The sequence below is a fragment of the Trachemys scripta genome, chromosome 10 (genome assembly GCF_013100865.1).
Source record: "Trachemys scripta elegans isolate TJP31775 chromosome 10, CAS_Tse_1.0, whole genome shotgun sequence".
In the NCBI taxonomy this organism is placed as follows: Eukaryota; Metazoa; Chordata; order Testudines; family Emydidae; genus Trachemys; species Trachemys scripta.
In genome coordinates, this window is record NC_048307.1 from 57,209,042 (window position 1) to 57,230,116 (window position 21,075).

The 21,075-nt window shown below is 42.4% G+C and overlaps 1 protein-coding gene across 2 annotated transcripts in view; it reads left to right on the plus strand.

Annotated features, from left to right (window-relative positions):
• The window catches only part of THSD4 (thrombospondin type 1 domain containing 4), a 727,210-nt gene that overhangs the window by 162,843 nt on the left and 543,292 nt on the right, over positions 1–21,075 (plus strand). For both annotated transcript variants that reach the window (XM_034783208.1, XM_034783207.1), the window contains exon 4: positions 988–1,418. In XM_034783208.1, the coding sequence (XP_034639099.1) occupies positions 988–1,418 (431 nt within the window). The remainder of the gene's footprint in view (positions 1–987; positions 1,419–21,075) is intronic.

Consider the following 21,075-nt stretch of genomic DNA (forward strand, 5'->3'; position numbering starts at 1 on the left):
CCTGCTTCAGGCTTCCCGCGAATCAAATATACGCAGGAAGCAGGGGAGGGGGCGGAGTTGGGGCGGGGACTTTGGGGAATGGGCGGAGTTGAGGGTGGGGCTGGGGCGGGGCCGGGGCCCCGTGGAGTGTCCTCCTTTTGGAGGCTTAAAGTATGGTAACCCTACATGAGGAAGATCAGGCGTGGGTTGGCTGCTGCTCCTCATGCCATGTAGGTGAGTGGGGAATAGGCTGTGCAGCTGAGGGAAGTAAGCTGCTCCAGTGAAAGCTGGATCATCTTATTTCTCTCTGAACAACACAGAAGTAGATTAAGAACCCAGGTCCTGACCTGCTTCTGAAATTGTAAGGTTACAATCCAGCCCATAGCAGATTGCATTAATAGAAAAAGAGGATGCAGTGCACTTTTTCAAGAATGCAGCTTTCTTGTCCTCTTTTTGGTTTTGCTGCTTCTATAAAAAGTTCAGTTTGAAATGTCATGTAAGCCTCAATCCACCACTTGCAATCACTATTGTTCAGTCACAAGCAGGGGAGAAACAAGCAGAGACATCTTAGTCTCTGTCACAGAGAACAAAAATGTAACTCTGATCTTTTATGATGTCTTTCAGTCATTGTGTGCTAAGTGACTTGAGGGTGTTTTTTTTTATTTATTTAACTAATTTCCCCTCCCATCTGACTTTGCTGTTGATGTGGAAGAAAAAAATAGTTTTCCATCTCCACGCTTCTGAACTTTGCACTGAGCAGCATTTTCCACCATGGAGGCCAAAGGGAAATCCACCCCTGTCCAGAAAGTCCAAAAACAACTTTTAGTCTGAAGGGTTGATGGTTCTAAGAGGGATGCTACCTCCTGTGCTAGCAGAGTGAAGCAAATGTCAGCTTGGGTTTAATTTCCATGAGGATGGAATGAATGGCTTTTAAAAGGAAAGTAGAGTTTTCCTTTATATTGCAGTGTAATTTCTAGTTACCCTAATTCTGTCCATCTGTGTCCTCAGGTTCCCCAGAGGATAGAAGAACAAAGTTCTGAAGACAGCAGCGCAGGAATCCCAGGCATATGGGGCAGTTGGGGCCCCTGGTCTGCTTGCTCTCGAAGTTGCAGTGGTGGGGTGATGGAGCAAACCCGGCCCTGCCTCCCAAGCTATTACCACGACAGGGCTTATTCTAGACCAGGGCAACAGTACCCAGCCTTGGAAAGAACTCTTGCACCCCAGCATTCCCACCGTCGTGAAGATCCATTGACCCCTTATTCCGGCCATGTCATCTCTGCCATCCGTACGTCTGTGCCACTTCACAGAAATGAGGAGCAGCTTCAGAGAGGTCTTTGGGCTTCAGTTTCCTCCACGGGCCGCAATGACAGCCATCTGAACAGAGGAACATTGAGAGGCAGCCGGCATTCTCAAAGGCACAGAACCAAGCCAGAGAGGAGGTACTGTTCCTGCACGTGTAATTGATTCCATAGCTTGGTGTGAATGGTGTGTTTGAAGAATGTCTCTCTTCATGCCAGATTTACATTAATTGATGGGAAAATCTCAGGGAAGAATAGCATGGGTCTGTAATATCCACAAACTGTTTTGGAGGGCTGTCTCAAGAGAGAGCTTGTGATACTCTGTGTATTATACTTCAATATCTGCTGTTTATGTTCTAAAACCAAAAACGAGTGTGATAATTTTGCTTGCAGGCAAAATAAAACTACAAGCTATTTTAATATCTCAGCTTAAAATATAATTTTGTGATCTAGTAATTTCCCCCATGATCCATTACCCTTTGCGAACCTCATAGTAAACCTAGTAAAGGATAACTGTGCTATGCCCCTCAGGTACCAATCTCATCAGCCTATTCTAATTAGAACTAGTTTGAAATTTTGTCTTCAAACCTACTTGTGATGAAAAATGGCTTTTGAACCAAAATTTGCGTTCTGGTCAAAATTTCCTGTCTTTCAATAAAAAGGACTTTTCAAGGACTTTTTGGTTTTCTGGTTTGTTGTTTTTGTTTTGTCGTCCCTTCCCTTTTTCATATCCCTTTTGCTTTTTCTATAGAAAAACTGTGGGGGTTGTTTTTTTTTTGAGTAAATGAACCTTTTTCCTTTAAAAATTTTTTTTTGTTTTTAAATGCTTACCTTGACTAGCCCTGATTTTAATATACACTGACTTCAGTGGATATTAATCATTTTAACAATTCAATCTCGAACAGCTCCCCGCTTCTGATTTAATATTAACTCTATGTTCCTGTCGCTCCCCAAAGACAGAACTTAATTTGTTCATGCCAGAATCTCAAAGCTTAAAATGTAGTTGAGAATGCACTTACCATCAAGCAACCTGTGGCCATGCCCACCTTTGAGGCCTAATTTCTTGGGCAGACCTGCGATCCTGTGCTACCTTGTCAAAGTTTGCCTTTCTATGCTCTGTTTCTTTGCTCCTTCAATTTCAACTGGCTGGCTGGTTGAGAACCCTTGCGCTTACCCTGAGATAATCCCAGCAATACACCCGTGGCTCTCCATTTCTGGGGAAAAGGGGCTGATTTGACAGCTTGCAGGAAACTCTCTCCAGCCAAACAGCAGCAGCATACTTGTTCCCCCTATGTTTGTCTCAGTGAGGCCTGCAGGTCAAAGCTTACTTGGAACCAGACTAGGTTCAGATGCTGATATTTCTAGTTCTGGGCAATTTCACTTTATTCTTGTTTCTCCAAAAATACAGAAATTAAAGAAATAAAATATATGAATGTCCCTGAATCAGCAGTGCAAAGCCATTCTAAAACTGTCTGTCTGATCCAGCCTTCCCTGCCTAGGTGGAATCCTCTGGTGGGCTACAGCTTCTGTACCATTTCCGCTATCAACCTGCTGGACTTGTCTGGTGTTTCCCTCTCCACTCTGGCTATCCTTAGCTGTGGTAGCAGCTCCTGGGGGCGATTGGTGGCTGGCGCAGCTTATAGCAGCCTTTGCAGTTGGAAAAGGAGAAGAACAGAACATTTAGGCAGGGTCGGCTCCAGGCACCAGCTGAGCAAGCTGGTGCTTGGGGCGGCAGATTGTTGGAGGTGGCATTCTGCCCAATCTTAGGGTGGCACGGCCACTTTTTTGTTTTGTTTTGTTCTTGTTCCGCTCCGGCTGCCCTGTAGTGGGCGGCAGCGCGGAGAACCAGAGAGCCCTGCAAGGCAGTCCTCTTCCTTCCCTCCCCACCGACCGGAGCGGAGCCCAGGCGGCAGGAGGCGTAGCAGCGGGAGGGGCTGTGTGGCAGCGCCCCTGCTGTAGCCCTGGCTGCCCCCTTCTCTCTCTCTCCCGCCCGCTCCCTCCTCTCCTCCCCACAGCCGGTCCCCCTGCACCCACGCTCCGGCCGCACCACAGGTTTTTTTTTTGCTTGGGGCGGCCAAAAAGCCAGAGCCGGCGCTGCATTTAGGAGAGGAGAATGGTCAGAACTCAGTATTGAACGTTATGTAGAAGTCAGGATACAGTACAACAGCCTCGTAATATGGAATCTTAAAATGAGGATAAAGCCTAATTCAGCTCTGCTTTCCTGTATGATGGAAGTCCTCTAGGTTTATGTTGGGGATTTTTATTTTTGTACACTTCTCTAGGTATGATGCAAATCTGTGTACAGATGTATAGCAGTTTTTCCAAGGATGAAGATTTGAAAAGAGAGTGATTGATATTGAGGTGTTTAAGTCCTATTTATGTAACAAATTTATTTCCTCCTTGTGTAAAATGGTCCCTTGTGGCTTTAGAGCCTATTATGTTGTGTAACTTTGAGATGTTTTGCCGGTGACTATAAAGACACTAGGAATTTTTTATTTTAATTTAAAATGAAATGGATTAGCATGGCAGGCCTAATATGTGTTCTTAATTTTGTAAAGCCCAGAGGTCAAATGTTTGTTGCAAGGGGGGGTGGGTAGAAAATGAATTCCAAATATTAATGAGCTCTACATACGATTTAAATAAATAAATTAATTAATGGAGATACCCTATCTCCTAGAACTGGAAGGGACCTTGAAAGGTCATCGAGTCCAGTCCCCTGCCTTCACTAGCAGGACCAAGTACTGATTTTTGCCCCAGATCCCTAAGTAGCCCCCTCAAGGATTGAGCTCACAACCCTGGGTTTAGCGGGCCAATGCTCAAACCACTGAGCTATCCCTCCACCCCAATACTGTATTTATATACTGTAAAATGTGTTCTTCAATAGCCCATACAATGGGGAGGAACTGTCCCAAGTCATTCAAAAAAGTCTGTATTTTAATAATGTAGAGAATTAGTTCAAAGTTTTTGGAATATTTATAATTACTGTTTTCAGATTTATATATGATCCATAATTTTAGTAGATTTCTTTAAAACAATAAAATAGGAATTAAGATTTCTGACCGAGAAGAGCTAACATCTGAAAGCATAGGAAGATGAAATGGGACTGCTTCCAAGTCAAATATATTCCACGAGCAATGGGCGTCCTTCAAAAAAGCAAACTACGTTTTTTGCTTTTGGAAAGAAGTGGAAAAGTTCTCAGGCAGCCGACCAGGAAAGTAGAGAAATCAGCAAATGTGAATGGTCTCTTAATGCAATTGAGAATGTAGAAACACTGAACTATAAATGGCTAATCAGGTAGAGTTAGAAAATTTAAATGGTGGGAGCGAGGGAGTGGAGAGCTTAGCCCAAATTTTGACCTACTTTAAAATTTTAACTGGATTCCTTTTTGGAAGGGGAGAGTAAACCAGCTTGGACCTTAGGGCTCTATTGTGGCTTTGTTTGTATTGTGTATATGTGGGGAGAGAGGTGTACTGCTCCAACAGGAATACCTAGAGCAGTGTTTCCCAAACTTGGGATGCCGCTTGTGTAGGGAAAACCCCGGGCCAGTTTGTTTACCTGCTGCGTCCGCAGGTTCGGCCAATCGCGGCTCCCACTGGCCGTGGTTCGCTGCTCTAGGCCAATGGGAGCTGCTGGAAGCATCGCAGGCCGAGGGATGTACTGGGAGAGCATAGAGGGGCTTTTTCAGTTAAGCACTGTTTTGATTAGCACTAGTAAGCAAATGGAATTTCAAATTGGGATGAAAAGTCAAAATTTATTGTGGAATGAAAATTCTAAAGATATTTTCTTTTAGAAAAACTGCAACAACCTTATCAAAACATTTTGGTTTGATAATGTCTAAACATTATATAATATAAAATGTTATAATTATAATGCAATGTTAAAATTGATTAACACTGAAATTAAAATGACAAAGATGAAATGAGAAAGGCAAGACAAAACACCACAGTTCGAATTGTTTTGAAGTTTTCCCATAGAAAATATCATCAAAATGACATGTTCCCTTTAAGTACCGGTATTTTAATTTTAACTGAACGTCATTTGCAGATGATAAACTGCTCCAATGAAAATTTGTCAACCAGCTCTTGTCCTAACTAATAAGCCTTTTTTATTTTTATTAACTTTTAAAATTTGATAATTATTTCATTCTTCAGTGGGATCAGGATCTTTTAAAAAATGACAGCTCCATCATGATGCTCTAAGAAAAGCTTGCTAATTTGTCTCCGGGTCCTATATTTATCTATACGATCCTTTGCCACAATAAAATGTTTTTTGGAGCTGTGTGGACACTATGGATGGTGTCCGTGCGAGACTAAAGATGTTTTAGGAAGATACAGTGCTAGAAGATCCTAAATAAAAACAGTCATGCTCATTCCAGCTCCATTCAGAACTGAGAGGTAAGGATGGAGGGGTATGGGAGACAATAATTTTGCCCAAGTTATAAAGAAGACTGTTGAAGACTTACATATCCTTGAACTTCTGAGACGTAATTACAACAAATAAAAAACATATAGTTTGAATACATTGCAGAATGCAGTATTTTATTATCATGCATCAGGAAGGTAAAGGAGTCTTGCACCTGTTTTGGATGAAATAACGGCAGTATCAGCCACAGTGTTCAGAACACTGGATGATCAAGAGCGTCTCTAATTTGACCTTTTCCCGCCATCAAATATAAATGTGGCTGAATTGGAAATAGGAAAGCCATCGTAAAAGATCTGAAGATCATAACACTGAGAGGATGTAAACTGTTCATTTCTTTGAGCAAAATGCAGGACGTACTTTTGCTATCTCCTGATAGGCCCTTAAGGGTTTAGTAGTCGTTAGAACTGTATTATGCATGTGCAGACATGTTTCTATCTCTAGTTCTTATTTTATGTATAACCTGCATATGTGTGAGGAAATCAAATAGCATAGCTAGAGGCACAATTTGCATATACATGTGCAGGTTTCAAGGGGTGAAAATGGATGCTCACACAAATTTTGCACACCCACAAACCAGTGGCTCACTGACAAAGTAGTCCTAAATCCCATATTATTTTTAAATGTTTATGAAAGGAGATTTTGACTAAACGTTAGTGGTTCTAATCCATTACTAAAGGGGATATAGAGTTGTAAGCAATCAGGATCATCTCATCCCTCCCTGCTATTCCAGGTGTACTGTGTATTTTTGTAAGTAGTGAAATTGAAGAGGGAATACTACCATAATAGGTGCTATGTTATAGTAGGTGTGTGCAGGATTAAACCTTCTGAGGTGGGGAGCAAGCAAATTGCCTAGCACAGACTTAAGTGCTCTAAAAATAACAGAACACCACTGGGCATCACGTACAGCCCCCAGCTAAAACCTCTCCAGCACATAATCAACGATCTACAACCTATCCTGGAAAACAATCCTTCACTCTTCCAGACCTTGGGAGGCAGGCCAGTCCTCGCTTACAGACAACCCCCCAACCTGAAGCAAATACTCACTCACCAGCAGCTACACACCATACCACAGAAACACCAACCCAGGAACCAATCCCTGTAGCAAACCTCGTTGCCAACTCTGTCCCCATATCTACTCTGGCGACACCATCAGCGGACCCAACCACGTCAGCCACACCATCAAGGGCTCATTCACCTGCACATCTACTAAAGTTATATATGCCATCATGTGCCAGCAATGCCCCCTTGCCATGTACATTGGCCAAACCAGACAGTCCCTACATAAAAGAATAAATGGACACAAATTGGACATCAGGAATGGTAACATACAAAAGCCAGTAGGTGAACACTTCAATCTCCCTGGACATTCTATAACAGATTTAAAAGTAACTATTCTTGAACAAAAAAACTTCAGAAACAGACTTCAAAGAGAAACAGCAGAACTAAAATTCATTTGCAAATTTAACACCATTAATTTGGGCTTGAATAGGGACTGGGAGTGGCTGGCTCATTACAAAAGCAGCTTTGCCTCTCCTGGAATTAATACCTCCTCATCTATTATTGGGAGTGGACTACATCTACCCTGATCAAATTGGCACTATCAACACTGGTTCTCCACTTGTGAGGTACTTCCTTCTCTTCATGTGTCATTATATAATGCCTGCATCTGTAACTTTCACTCCATGCATCTGAAGAAGTGAGGTTTTTTACCCATGAAAACTTAGGCCCAAATAAATCTGTTAGTCTTTAAAGTGCTACCGGACACTTTGTTGTTTTTGTGGATACAGACTAACACGGCTACCCCGTGATATTAAACAATACAAGTGAGATCTCATTGGAAAATAAAGTTTTCTTCCATAGAAAGATTGAACTTTTTGGTAAAAAATAGAAAACGGGAAAACTTTCAGCTGACCACTGAACATTTTTATTTGGAAGTACCGCTGTGGTGCCTCATGTGAGTTGTGGTTTGGGGGAGTTATGTCCCCGCTCTTCTCTATAGGCCAGGCTCTCTGGCAGGAGCACATCTTCCATGATGCACTATGGTCTCCTCTCTTGTTGTGGTGAGTCATAGGAGATTGTGGTCCAGCTGGATAGCCTGACTCATGGAGAAGGATGAAGGCATGAGACATCCAGTACTCATCGCCATGGAACGGCAACTCTCAAGTGGAACCAGGGCGGCATTTCTGAATAATTTTTGATTTTTTGGTGTTAGACATTTTTGATTGATAATTGGAAAATTTGCTGTGGAAAGCAGACTCCTTTCATGAAAAATTAATGTTACTTGAAAACCTAATTTTTGACAGACATATATATAAAATAAATAAATATATAATATAATTTTTTAAATTTATTTTAACGGGCCCTAATAAAAACCTCGAGGCTGCAAATAAGGGAGTTTTTAAAAAGCTGCTTTTAGCAGCACTGATGGTCACTAAAAAGTAATCCTGTTTGAAATGGAAAGACGCAGATTCTCCTTCAGAAATGGCTTTGAAAAATACTGGATGTTGTGACTGTTGAGGAAGCTGTTGACAATAATAATAATAATTTTTCTTTAAAATGTGGGGCAAAGCCGTTAAGTATCTCTGAAATACAGTCCTGCTGACTTGCTTTATCTTCCCAGGTCTTGTGGAGGGGCATTGATATGGGATTTTGTTCTTTTCTTTCCTTTTTTCCCCCATCAATAATCCTTCAGGAGAATGCTTTTGTATTAGAGTTTACCATATGATCTTGAGGTCCTCTTGTTCCCCTAATGCAGGTTCTATATGGATCTCATAGGCATCAGTATATTGTATTGGTATGTTACTGGCATTCCTTGTCTTGTTCTTAATACTATTTTGCATACTGTGCAATCCTTACTCACACTTAGTAATACATACTTTTTCAAATACTCAGTAGGACTAATTGCATGATTCAGGGATACAACACAGTCCCAATCCAGGAAAGGACTTAAAGTTAACCACGTGCACAAGTGTTGGCCCGAAAAATGGAAGTTTTCTTGAATCGGGACCCATGTGAATAAGGACTGCAGAACTGGGCCCTGAATCTTTTAAAAGGAATTCTGGTACTGATTATCAGAAAATTGATGATAAAAATTAAATAACATACATTTAAAAAAACAAACCAAAGTTGCTTCCAATCTGTTCCCACTTGAATACAATTACATTATTTGGCATGAGATAAAAATTCTTGTGAAACTGATTGGAAAAAAATACTTTTCATATGCAATGGCCAATTTTTAAACCTCAGTCTTGGCCATTCTAATTTGTTTTCATTCCAAAGGGCTCAGATTTTATTGGTGATTAATGGGCAAGCCAAAGTCCATTTTAAAATCAAAGCTATCTTTGAGTTATACTACAAAAATGTCCCAAATCACCTCTGTTTGTCTTTTTTGCACGTTTATAGTAATGTCTGAAAAAAATTTTGGGCAGGGGGCTGCTTTATGATATGTTTGGACAGCGCCTACCACACTGTTAGTGTTAACAGACTGCAAATAATACATTTCATTAACAATTGCTGCTCTCTTGGAGCATTGTAACTAGAATTTCTTCATAGTGCATGTATTTATCAGGAAGCCATGAATTCAGTAAGTTGAAAGTGGGGTAGGAGTTAAAAATGCTGCAGATCCCTTGGTTGCTAACTGTAAAGTGGGGAGCACACTCGCTTTATCTGGAGAGCTAAGTGCCCATTACAATTGTTTAACTGTATGATAATCTTACGTAATAATTTTACTTCTTAAAGCATCATCTCTGCTAGCTCAGATACTTGGAGCACTTCACAGTTAAAACAATAGGAACAGGAACAAACCAGCATAAAATCAGTAGGGTAAAAATCCAAGTACTAAAGCATCTAAAAAAGAAGCAGCAGCATTAAAAAGGGGGCTTGACCATGCAGAAAGGCAGAGCGTTCAAAACAGAAAACACCTTTGCACTAGAAATAGCTTTCACAGACTAGTGGTTAAAGCTCCGAGAGCTCTGCATTTCTCTCCAGTGAAACTGCAGAAATGAAGAGAGTTGAGGCCCCAGTCATGCAATTGATAGCACATAGATTGCTGCGCCTCCGTAGCACCCCACTGGCATCAAAGGGACTCGAGGTGCGGGGGCTGGCTCACATGTTTTAAATTGGAGGATCGGGGCCTAAAAGAGCAATTCAGATTCTAGCAGCTATGAAAGTGATAAACATTAAAGAACATGGGTAGTTCCATTGATGTGGATACTGGAAGGTGTCAATTATCTCTGGCACCAGAAAGGATGAGGGATTCATCTTGAGTGGAGAAGGTGGGGTTGCCATTGCCTGCGCTCCCTTTGCGGGATTTTCTGGGAAAGGGCAGTGTTAAACTGAGCCTGCTAAGAAACTGTGCAGAGTCAACATATCCTTTAGTGGCAACCACAAGTTGAGCTGCACTGGCTACCTACACACCCACATGCAATCAAAGGACAATTGCAACTTTTCTGTCACTGCTACTTCATCTCCCTCTGCAAGTGGAATTTTTACTGTGGAGCCCTGTGGCTGCATCAACATTGGCAGAAGCCTATGTGGACTCTGGGCTGAACTAAGCGCGTATGTGTATTTTTATTGAAAGAAGGAAAAATTGCAAATGTCAGTGAGATTTATGAGACATTAATGAGATGGGTGGGTAACACAGACTTAGACAAACAGTGCAAGTTGAAAGTAATTACATCTCCCCATCCCCGCACAAATGAAAAATCAGTCTCACTATAGTTTTGGAAACCTATTAATGGGGGAAGAGTTTCCTTAAGGCATTTCTGTATGTGGAAAGGAGGTGAGAGGGAGGATTTGTACTGAGGAAAGAATCCAAAAATTATCAGCCTTTCACATTGCTACGGCTGCATTTCCTTTCTTCTGGTGCCAGCAGTTGAAGTGGAAAGTCTGCTGTGCTTCTTAGTACCACGTAGGTTCTGCCTGCGACTTGCAAGAGGGGTTGGGTAGTTCTCACACTGTACATAAGGGAAGGGGAGAGAGTATAGGTTATCAAAAGTGGCTTTTCTTTTCTGAAGATACCTCTGTTGTCTCATCTGATAGCGTATTTGGTGTGGGAAATGTAGGTCCCGTGGTTGGAACGTCTAAACTTAACCTCAGTCTCAGTAGGACAATACAGCTGTTATGCCTTTAACCAATTTACGCCTCCTCTGATGTGACTTACCTTGACCTACTGTTGTAGCTCCAGTTTATGGAAGTGAACACCTATCTCGTCGCCTTGTTTGAAACAATAGAAACTACGTTTTCAAGTTGTTTACATATCTGTACTAGAAATGCAGCTCATATACTTCTCCACGGGCTAGCATTATTGTTCTATTCTAACCGGATAAAAATTTGATATATTATAACCTACGTAGAGTGTTCATGTCTAGGGGGGAGGGATAGCTCAGTGGTTTGCACATTGGCCTACTAAACCCAGGGTTGTGAGTTCAATCCTTGAGGGGGCCACTTAGGGATCTGGGGCAAGTACTTGGTCCTGCTAGTGAAGGCAGCAGGCAGGACTCAATGACCTTTCAGGGTCCCTTCCAGTTCTATGAGATAGGTATATCTCCATATATTATTATTATTATTATGTGAAAACTGAATTTAAAAAAAAAATAGGATTTGCTGCTTTACTGGGTATAAATTCTTTAAAAGTATCCAGGTCATCAGCATTATTCAGAGAAATCATTTCCACGACACTCGGGAGGCATGACAGCACCAGGGTGGAAAACGTTTATTTTCCTTCTGAAAAAAATTCTGAACAGGTTCTAATAGCAATAAAGACCTCAGTGCAAGGTATTTCCTGGGAAATGAATAGCTAACTGAGGTTATTTTGGCCTCAGCTTGACTTTGTGCTACCCCATTTCCAATTCAGCTATTAATTCAGGAAGTACCCTGGGCCTCAATTGTTTTTGCCTAGTTAATACTGTTTTTTATTACATTACTGTGAGCAAACATTGTATAGTGCTGTCAAAAATTGAAAAAGAGCCCCTAACAATTGTAAAGCACCTTGGAATGCTTTAGGGGAAGGCACCATCGCTGGGGTGAAATAAGGCTAACATGTCTCCCACCATAATTTGAATACCTTGTGGATGAACCCGATAACACAGCTGGAGGCCATATGCATTTAAATTCCTGCTCTCGTTCTCCCCCCCACACACACACACCTTTTCTATTATGTGGCTGCAGCTTTGATATACACGTTAGACAAGGACCTGAGCTGCAAAATTTGGAGCCAGATTTTGAAAACAAACTCTCAGGATGTTGGGATTTGGGGTTTTATTCAACCTGTTACAGAAATAGGGACCAGCTGTGAAAATTAGATCTGGATCTGGGTTCAAATTCTGATGCATCACCTAGCCCTTGTAGGCAGGAGTTTGGGTGAGCTCACCTTTACATGTAGTTATTGGAAAAGCAGAATAACTCTAGTGTAGTGCTTTACCTTAAGGTTCTTGATGGGAGGTTAACAAGGACTCCAGAGAGTCTTTTAAATTTTATTAGTTTTTCATTTCCTCAGAGTATAGTTTAAAAAAAATGCAAAGGAGAACTCTGTATCAAATCTGAAGCTATCTTATATCTATACCAATGCCTGCTGTTAATGCTCAGATCAGTGTATGCTTAACGCTGCAAACTATAATTAAGCCAGTGAAAGTTGCCAATGTTTATTACCTCTGAAAATCAACCCATTTTTATATGGATTGAGGAGCTTGGCTTTAGGCATTCAAGTTTAAAATTATTAACCAACCTGTTAATGGTATAATTTTAATTACACTGCAATAATTAATTATTCAAATGCCTGCATTGGGCTAATAGCAGTGAAATGTGATATTAAAGTGCAAACAATGTTATAGGGGGCCAGAAAAGTGTGGTTACTCATAGGAAGATGGACTAGTGTTTTCCCAGGGGCTATAGATTAATGTGACCAAAGATTTATCAAAGATGGCTGTTCATCACTTTGAGCTATTGTCTAGGTTAATGTGCAGATCTGCACATATTTTTACAACACAAAACGGAGTCAAAGTTCTCCCCTCTTTCGTTCATGTTTAAACTATTTCCTCCTGATTGATTTAAAGCTGGTGAAAGGCAAGTGTGTGGAATGCAAAGCTGTGCAGTACTGTGAGGTGATATATGATGGTCTTTGCCTCAAAACACTGGTGCAAATCCACCTGGCTTTTAAGAGCTCTCCCTTTCTAAGGGAAATAAATGGCACTACACTCTCCAAGACTAGTAAATCAGTCATATTCAGTAAAAAATATGCTGTGTGTGTGTCAGAATCTACTGAAATACTACAAAGTATAAGCTTGACAGAAGTAGATGGAGTTTATCTTGTGACTTAAGATTTTAAGAAAACAGGGCAAAAATTTGTGGGGTACAGTTTTTCCAGACTAAACTTTTGTTTTTGAATCGGATGCTTTAAGAGTATTTAGAACACACAACAATGCAGAAGTAGTAAGAGAACTGGAGAGTGTGTATGAGTGGGACAATTTTAGAGCAGTTGTAGTTTTGAATCATGGAGTTGACAATGCCAAGAAATAAAGCCTGGTATCACTTGTATAATGGCACTGGTTGAAGATGAACATTTTTTATATGGCTATATATAAATCTTATGTTTACAGGAGCTTAAACATTTTTTTTTTAAAAAAGCCCTTCACTGTATTTATTGCATACTGCTGCATCTTCCTTATTGAAAATAGGTATCCGTCTTCCTATTTTTTTTTTTTTTTTTTTGATAATTGCACTTTTTAAATTTTCAAGGACTGGCAAAATGTTGCAATAATTTCATTGCAAACATGGAAGGTTAATGCATGCTTTGGTAGTTTAAAAAGAAGATCATGGTAACCTATCTATAGCCTTATATTTTTGTTCACAACATAATGATTTTTGTATCAAATATGAATGCTTTCAGTGTCTTAAGTATAATTTTAAGTTTTTAAATGAATTTTCACTCTGACTTAAGAGGTTAAATTTGACGTTAAATCCTGCTATCTTTACAAAAAATAGTCTTATTGAAATTAGAAATGTGCATAAGGGAGAGACAAGGGATAGATGAGACAGAACTGGGGGGGGGGATCAAATCAGTATCTTATATGTCTGCATACTAATGTGAGAAATATGGGGAATAAGCAGGAAGAACTTGAAATCCTTGTAAATAAACACAACTATGACATGGTTGGCATCACAGAGACCTGGTGAGATAATACACATGACTGGAATATTGGTATAGAAGGGTACAGCTTGCTCAGGGAGGACCATCAGGGAAAAAAGGGATGAGGTGTTGCCTTATATATTAAAAATGTATATACTTGGACTGAACTTGAGATGGAAAGAGGAGACAGACTTGTTGAAAGTCTCTGGGTAAGGATAAAAAGGGTAAAAAACAAGGGTGATGTCATGGTAGGGGTCTACTACAGCCCACCTAACCAGGAAGAGGAGGTGGTTGGGGCTTAGTTGTTTTAAAAAAAAAAAAATCCAAAGCACAGGACTTGGTGGTGATGGGGGACTTCAACTACTCAGACATCTGTTGGGAAAATAACACAGCAGAGCACAAGTTCTTGGACTGTATTGAAGACAATTTTTTATTTCAGAAGGTGGAGAAAGCTACTAGGGGAGAGGCTGTTCTAGATTTGATTTTGAGGAATTGCTTGAGATTCTGAAAGTGGAAGGCAGCTTTGGTGAAAGTGATCATGAAATGGTAGAGTTCATGATTCTAAGGAATGGTAGGAGGGAGAACAGCAAAATAAAGACAATGGATTTCAAGAAGGCAAACTTTAGCAAACTCAGGGAGTTGGTAGGTAAGATCCCATGGGATGCAAGTCTAAGGGAAAAAATAATTGAAGACAGTTGGCAGTTTTTCAAAAAGACATTATTAGGGGCACAAGAGCAAAGTATCCCACTGCATAGGAAAGCTATGAAATATGGCAAGAGACCACCTTGGAGATCTTCAATGATCTAAAAATCAAAAAAGAGTCCTACAAAAAGTAGAAACTAGATCAAATTACAAAGAATGAATGTAAACAAATAATACAAGTATGTAGGGACAAAATTAGAAAGGCCAAGGCACAAAACAAGATTAAACTAGCTAGAGACATAAAGGGTAACAAGAAAACATTCTACAAATACATTAGAAGCAAGAGGAAGACCAAGGACAGGGTAGGCCCATTACTCAATGAGTGGGGGAAAACAATAATAGAAAATGTGGAAATGGCAGAGGTGCTTAATGACTTCTTTGTTTTGATTTTCACCAAGAAGGTTGGTGGTGATTTGACGTCTTGCACAGTGAATGCCAGTGAAAATGAGGTAGGATCAGAGGCTAAAATAGGGAAAGAACAAGCTAAAATTATTTAGACAAGTTAGATGTTTTCAAGTTACCAGGACCTGATGAAATGCATCCTAGAATACTCAGGGAAGTGACTGAGGAGATATCTGAGCCATTAGCGATTGTCTTTGAAAAGTCATGGAAGACGGGAGAGATCCCAGAAGACTGGAAGAGGGCAAATATAGTGTCAATCTATAAAAAGGGAAATAAAGACAATCCGGAAAATTACAAACCAGTCAGCTTAACTTTTGTACTTGGAAAGATAATGGAGCAAATAATTAAGTGATCAATTTGCAAACATTTAGAAGATAATAAGGTGATAAGTAACAGCATGGATTTGTCAAGAACAAATCATATCAAACCATCCTGATTTCTTTGACAGGGTAACAAGGCTAGCGGACTGTGGGGGGGCGGGGCGGCGATAGACTTGGTTTATCTTGACTTTAGTAAAGCTTTTGATACTGTCTCGCATGACCTTCTCATAAACTAGGGAAATGCAACCTAGATGGAGCTACTATAAGGTGGGTGCATAACTGGTTGGAAAACGGTTCCCAGAGAGTAGTTATCAGTGGCTCAGTCATGCTGGAAGGGCATAACGAGTGCGGTTGAGCAAGGATCAGGTCTGGGTCCAGTTCTGTTCAATATCTTCATCAATGATGTAGATAATGGCATAGAGAGTACACTTATAAAGTTTGCGAACGATACCAAACTGGGAGGGGTTGCTAGTGCTTTGGAAGATTAGGATTATAATTCAAAATGATCTGGACAAATTGAAGAAATGGTCTGAAGTATATAGGATGAAATTTAATAAGGACAAATGCAAAATACTCCACTTAGGAAGGAACAATCAGTTGTACACATACAAAATGGGAAATGACTGCCTAGGAAGAAGTACTGCGGAAAGGGATCTGGGGGTCATAGTTGACCATAAGTTAAATATGAGTCAACAGTGTAACACTGTTGCAAAAAACCGAACATCATTCTGGTCTGTATTAGCAGGAGTGTTGTAAGCAAGACACGAGAAGTAATTCTTCCGCTCTATTCCGTGCTGATTAGGCCTCAACTGGAGTATTGTGTCCAGTTCTGAGTGCCATGTTTCAGGAAAGATGTGGACAAACTGGAGAAAGTCCAGAGAAGAGTAACAAAAATGATTAAAGGTCTAGAAGACATGACCTGTGAGGGAAGATTGAAAAAAACTAGGTTTGTGGAAAAGAGAAGACTGAGAGGGGACATAAGTTTTCAAGTACATGAAAGGTTGTTACAAGGAAAAGGGAGAAAATTTGTTCATAACCTTGGAGGCTAGGAGAAGAAGCAATAGGCTTAAATTGCAGCAAGGGAGGGTTAGGTTGAACATTAGGAAAATCTTCCTAACTATCAGGGTGGCTAAGCACTTGAATAAATTGCCTATGGAGGTTGTGGAATCTCCATCATTGGAGATTTTTAAGAGCAGGTTAGACAAACACCTGTCAGGGATGGTCTGGCTGCCCTTCCCGCAGCCCCCGTTGGCCTGGAGCGGCGAACCGTGGCCAGTGGGACCGGCTTTGAGAACCACTGGTCTAGATAATATTTAGTCCTGCCATGAGTTCAGGGGACTCGACTAGACGACTTCTCGAGGTCCCTTCTAGTCCTATGATTCTATGATTCTGTAATTGAGTAAGGTAAGCAGGATTTGGCCCCTAACAAACTGAATGACTATGCCTCAATTCTATAAAAGACTCCAAATTGCCTCTTGCTTTAAAAAATTAGATGTAACAAAGTATGATGATAACAACAAAAACTGAATCAAGCTATCCCCTGAATATTCCCAAGATATTTTCATTTAAATAGTAACAGGAAACTATGCATTTCGCTTTTCCATTTTTGCGTGTGTTCTAGTTCATTCATTTTTTACCATGTTAACTCAAAAATATAATGTATATTAACTCAAAAGTATTATGTGTATTAATAGCATAGAATGGTCAGGGAGGAAGTGTTACTTGATTCAAAGTCCAGGGGGAGACAAAATGTAGCATTTGCAATCCAACTGGCTCAGTAAAGGCCAATCGTGATGATCTTGCATTATGTCCTGTATGAGATGCATCCTTAAGCATATGTCTGCATTGCAATAAAACACCCCCATCTGACCCGTGTCAGCTGACTTGGGCTTGAGAGGCTGGTACTGCATGGCAGTGAGCTATTTGTTTTGGGGAACTGTTTAATGATGTACATTGGGAATACTGGAATCTTTTTCTTTTAATTGGTCCTGGAAGGTTTGTACTGCGTCTGATTCTGCAATTCTTATACTCATAGTGACATCAGTGAAACTGCTGAGTCAATCAATGTGGAGGGGGAAGCACTGAAGCATGTGCTCAGCTTTAAATATTCTCGTCAATGGGATATAAGCATGTGCTTAAACTTAAACATCTACTCAAGTGCTTTGCTGAAGTGAAAAACTGCAAGATAAGGTCCGTGCTGTGGAAACATTTTTAAATGTGTTGAAATACACATCAAAGTTCCAAGGGACCAGAAACGGTGGGTCTCTCACTATATTACTGAGATGTGTTTAATATTTGCTGCTGTCACATTAGAGCAGTGGTCTCCAAAGTGGAGTGCGCAAGAGGATCCTTGGGGGTTCACGGCAGGAGGAGCGCTTTTTTTTTTTTTTGCTTCGGCACGGCAGGGGTGCATGCTCAAAATTTTTTTTACTGATAGGGGTGCGCGATCAAAAAAGTTTGGAGACCACTGCATTAGAGCACAGATTCCTTTTAGTAAGGAAATGTATCTGGTTGGCAGCAATTTTATGATTTCAAGAATAAATGTGTTTAAAAATAATCCTCTCCCTTACCCTCATCAAAAAAAAAAAAAGCAACTGAAAACCATTTTTTAATTAAATGTACACGTCAGATGGGATGTCTGTTAATAAGAGCGATAAATGTAGTGCATTTCAATTACGCCTTTTAGTTATCTACTCCTCTTCTCTTTCTATGACAGTTACTATTGCATTCAGGGCTGGCTCCAAGCACTAGCTCAGCAAGCAGGTGCTTGGGGTGGCCAAGGGGAAGAGGCGACATGTCGGGCTCTTCGGCAGCAATTCAGCGCCGGGTCCCTCTTGCAGCCCTGATTGCATTACTGCCTTTTGCTTCAAGTGGGTAGCTGCATTATAATTCACGGGTTAGTGAGACTCCCAGAAGGTGTAAATAGTTAAGTTTCCAGGAAAACCTTTCAAATGAGGCATAGCCAGCTTTTCTTTGTTCACTTACGCTGCTTGCTGCAGCACTGCCAGTGACTACTTCAAATACTCTTGTAACAATCAAAGGCCCTGCAAGGTCTAGGCCACATGTGCCCCTTGCTCCCTCCTGCAGTATGTATGCTGCAGTTTCAAATAAAATGGCTTTTATTGCCTGATCTTTGTCTCTTGCCTCTGCCAGCACATTTCAAGCTTCTAATAATTTTTTTTATTGCTTATCATACTATTTTATGACCATCACCTTCTGTAACTTCAGCTTTTTCTCCCTTAAATAGTAATCAACATTTCAACTCTCTCTCTTTCTGAAACTGAATAAAACTGTACCGTATTACAGCTTGCAAAAGACAGTAGGGCATGCTCATATCGGTTGTAACTCCATTGAGATGACTTTATTCCAAACAGCATTAGAAAAATAATCACTTCTAATTAGCAGGAAATTTGAGGCCCAATCCTGCAAAGCCCTGCATGTGTGTTGGAATGGTCACTTATTGTTTCGGAACCTGATTCTGCAATGGGATTTGGAGGTGCTTGGACCCAGATCCACAAAGGTACTTTCATCCCTAAGTACCAATTTTATATGCCACTACAATCAACAAAACTGCTCTGCTGCTGCCTACCTGTAGGCACCTAGCTTTGATGTAAAAGTTCCCTAGACATTTAAGTTCCTACCTTCCAGGTGGGTGCCCTAATCACGCAGCTACACAGTCATTCTCACACACTTTCTGTCCCAATGTTTCTTTACATATATATCCCAAGTGGAACAGCTTCAATAGGACAGACTGACAAAGCCCCACATCAGAATATCCTATAGCTCAGTGGTGAGAACACTTTCCAGAGAAGTGCAAGAGCCCTGTTCAAATTCTTTCTCCCCATCATGTGGAGTGGGGAACCAGGCCTGAGTCTCCCACATCCTAGGTGAGTGTGCTAATCATTAGGCTGAAGTTATCAGGTGGGCAGTGGTATCCTCCCTCCTCCCACTCTCATTTCATGTGGAGTGAAGCTGGTATCTAACTCGTACTCAAAAGGAATGACTTCGGCATCTAAGCTACCTGATTCCAAGACAGGAGTTCCCAGTTGTGGATCACTATCAGAGCTGGGTGCCTTCCTGCAGCCCACACTTGGGCACGTTTCTTCATGAGAGGGCACACTCCTCTTATCAGCATCTTCCATTGGCTAGCTGAGGTGGCTCCATGTCTAGTTGCTGGCTTTTGTGGATCACTGGCTTAGGCTTCTCTCTCTCCCTATAGCGCAGGCGTCTAGTGTTTGACCAGAACGCCCAGTCGAAAAGGGACCCTGGCGGCTCTGGTGAGCACTGCCGAGGGGGCGGTTAAAAGTCCAGTTAGCGGTGCAGTGGGTCTAAGGCAGGCTCCCTGCCTGCCGTAGCTCCGCGTGGCTGCCAGGAGTGACCACCATGTCCCGGCAGCCCCTAGGCGCATGGGTGATCAGGGAGACTCTGCGCACTGCCCCTGTCCCTGGTGCTGGCTCTGTAGCTCCCATTGGCCAGGAACCATGACCAATGGGAGCTGCGGTAAGCGCCATCAAGACCCCACACCCTGAGCCCCCTCCCGCACCTCTGCCCCAGCCTGAAGTCCCCTCCTACACCCAAACACCCTCCCTCTGCACCCCCAACCCCCTGTCCCAGCCCAGAACCCCCTCCGTCATCCCAAACCCCTCAGCCCCACCCCAGGGCCCGCACCACCTCCTGCACTCTGAACCCCTTGGCCCCATCCTGGAGCCCCCTCCTGCACCCAAACTCCTTCCCAAACCCCACACTCTCCCGACACCCTGACCTGAGGCCCCTGAGGCCCCTCCTGCACCCCAAACCCCTCATCCCCGCTCCCCCAAATCCTTCTCCCCCTGGACTCTAACTCCATGCCCCAGCCTGAAGCCCTCTTCCACACCCTGAACCCCTCATTTCCGGCCCCACCCGGAACCCACACCCCCAGACCAGAGCCCATACCCCGCCCTTCACTCTAACTCCCTATCCCAGCCCAGAGTGCTCCCCGCACCCCAAACCCTTCATCCCTGGCTCCAGCCCAAAGCCTGCACCCTCAGCCGGAATACTCTTCCCCCTCCCGCATCCGTACCCCAACCCAGTGAAAGTGAGTGAGAGTGGGAGAGAGTGAGTGATGGAAGGAGGAGGGATGGAGCGAGCAGAGGCAGGGCCTCAGAGAAGGGGCGGGGCACAGGCAGAGGTGTTTGGTTTTGTGCAATTAGAAAGTTGGCAACCCTATGCCTCACTCAGGCTTTGTGGATCACAGTGATGTTCCTGTGCTTTTTCTGGATACCTAACTTATAAGCAGTATGCAATGCTCATTGTCACAAGGCCAAGTCCCTTTGTGGATTCAGGCCTGGATGACTTGTACAACTGGGCCCTCTGTGATGAGGCTGAGGTTTTTTTCCCCTGTTTCAATAATACTTGGGGCAAAGCTCTCTTTCTCAGTGACAACATTTCCATTCCACAAAAGTAGGGTTACCATATTTCAGCGAGCAAAAAAGAGGACGGGAGGAGCCCCGCCCTAGCCCCGCCCCTGCCCCTCCCACTTCCCGCCCCCCCTGACCTCCCAACCCTCCCCCCGTTCCTTGTCCCCTGACTACCCCCTCCTGGGACCCCTGCCCCTAACTGCCCCCCAGGACTATCTAAGCCTCCCTGCCTCTTGTCCCCTGACTGCCCCAACCTTTATCCACACCCCCACCCCCAGACAGACCCCTGGGACTCCCACGCCCCATCCAACCACTCCCCACCCCCTGACAGCCCCCCCCCAGAACTCCCAACCCATCTAACCCCCTCTGCTCCCTGTCCCCTGACTGCTCCGATCCCTCTCCGCACTCCTGCCCCCTGACAGCCCCCCCCC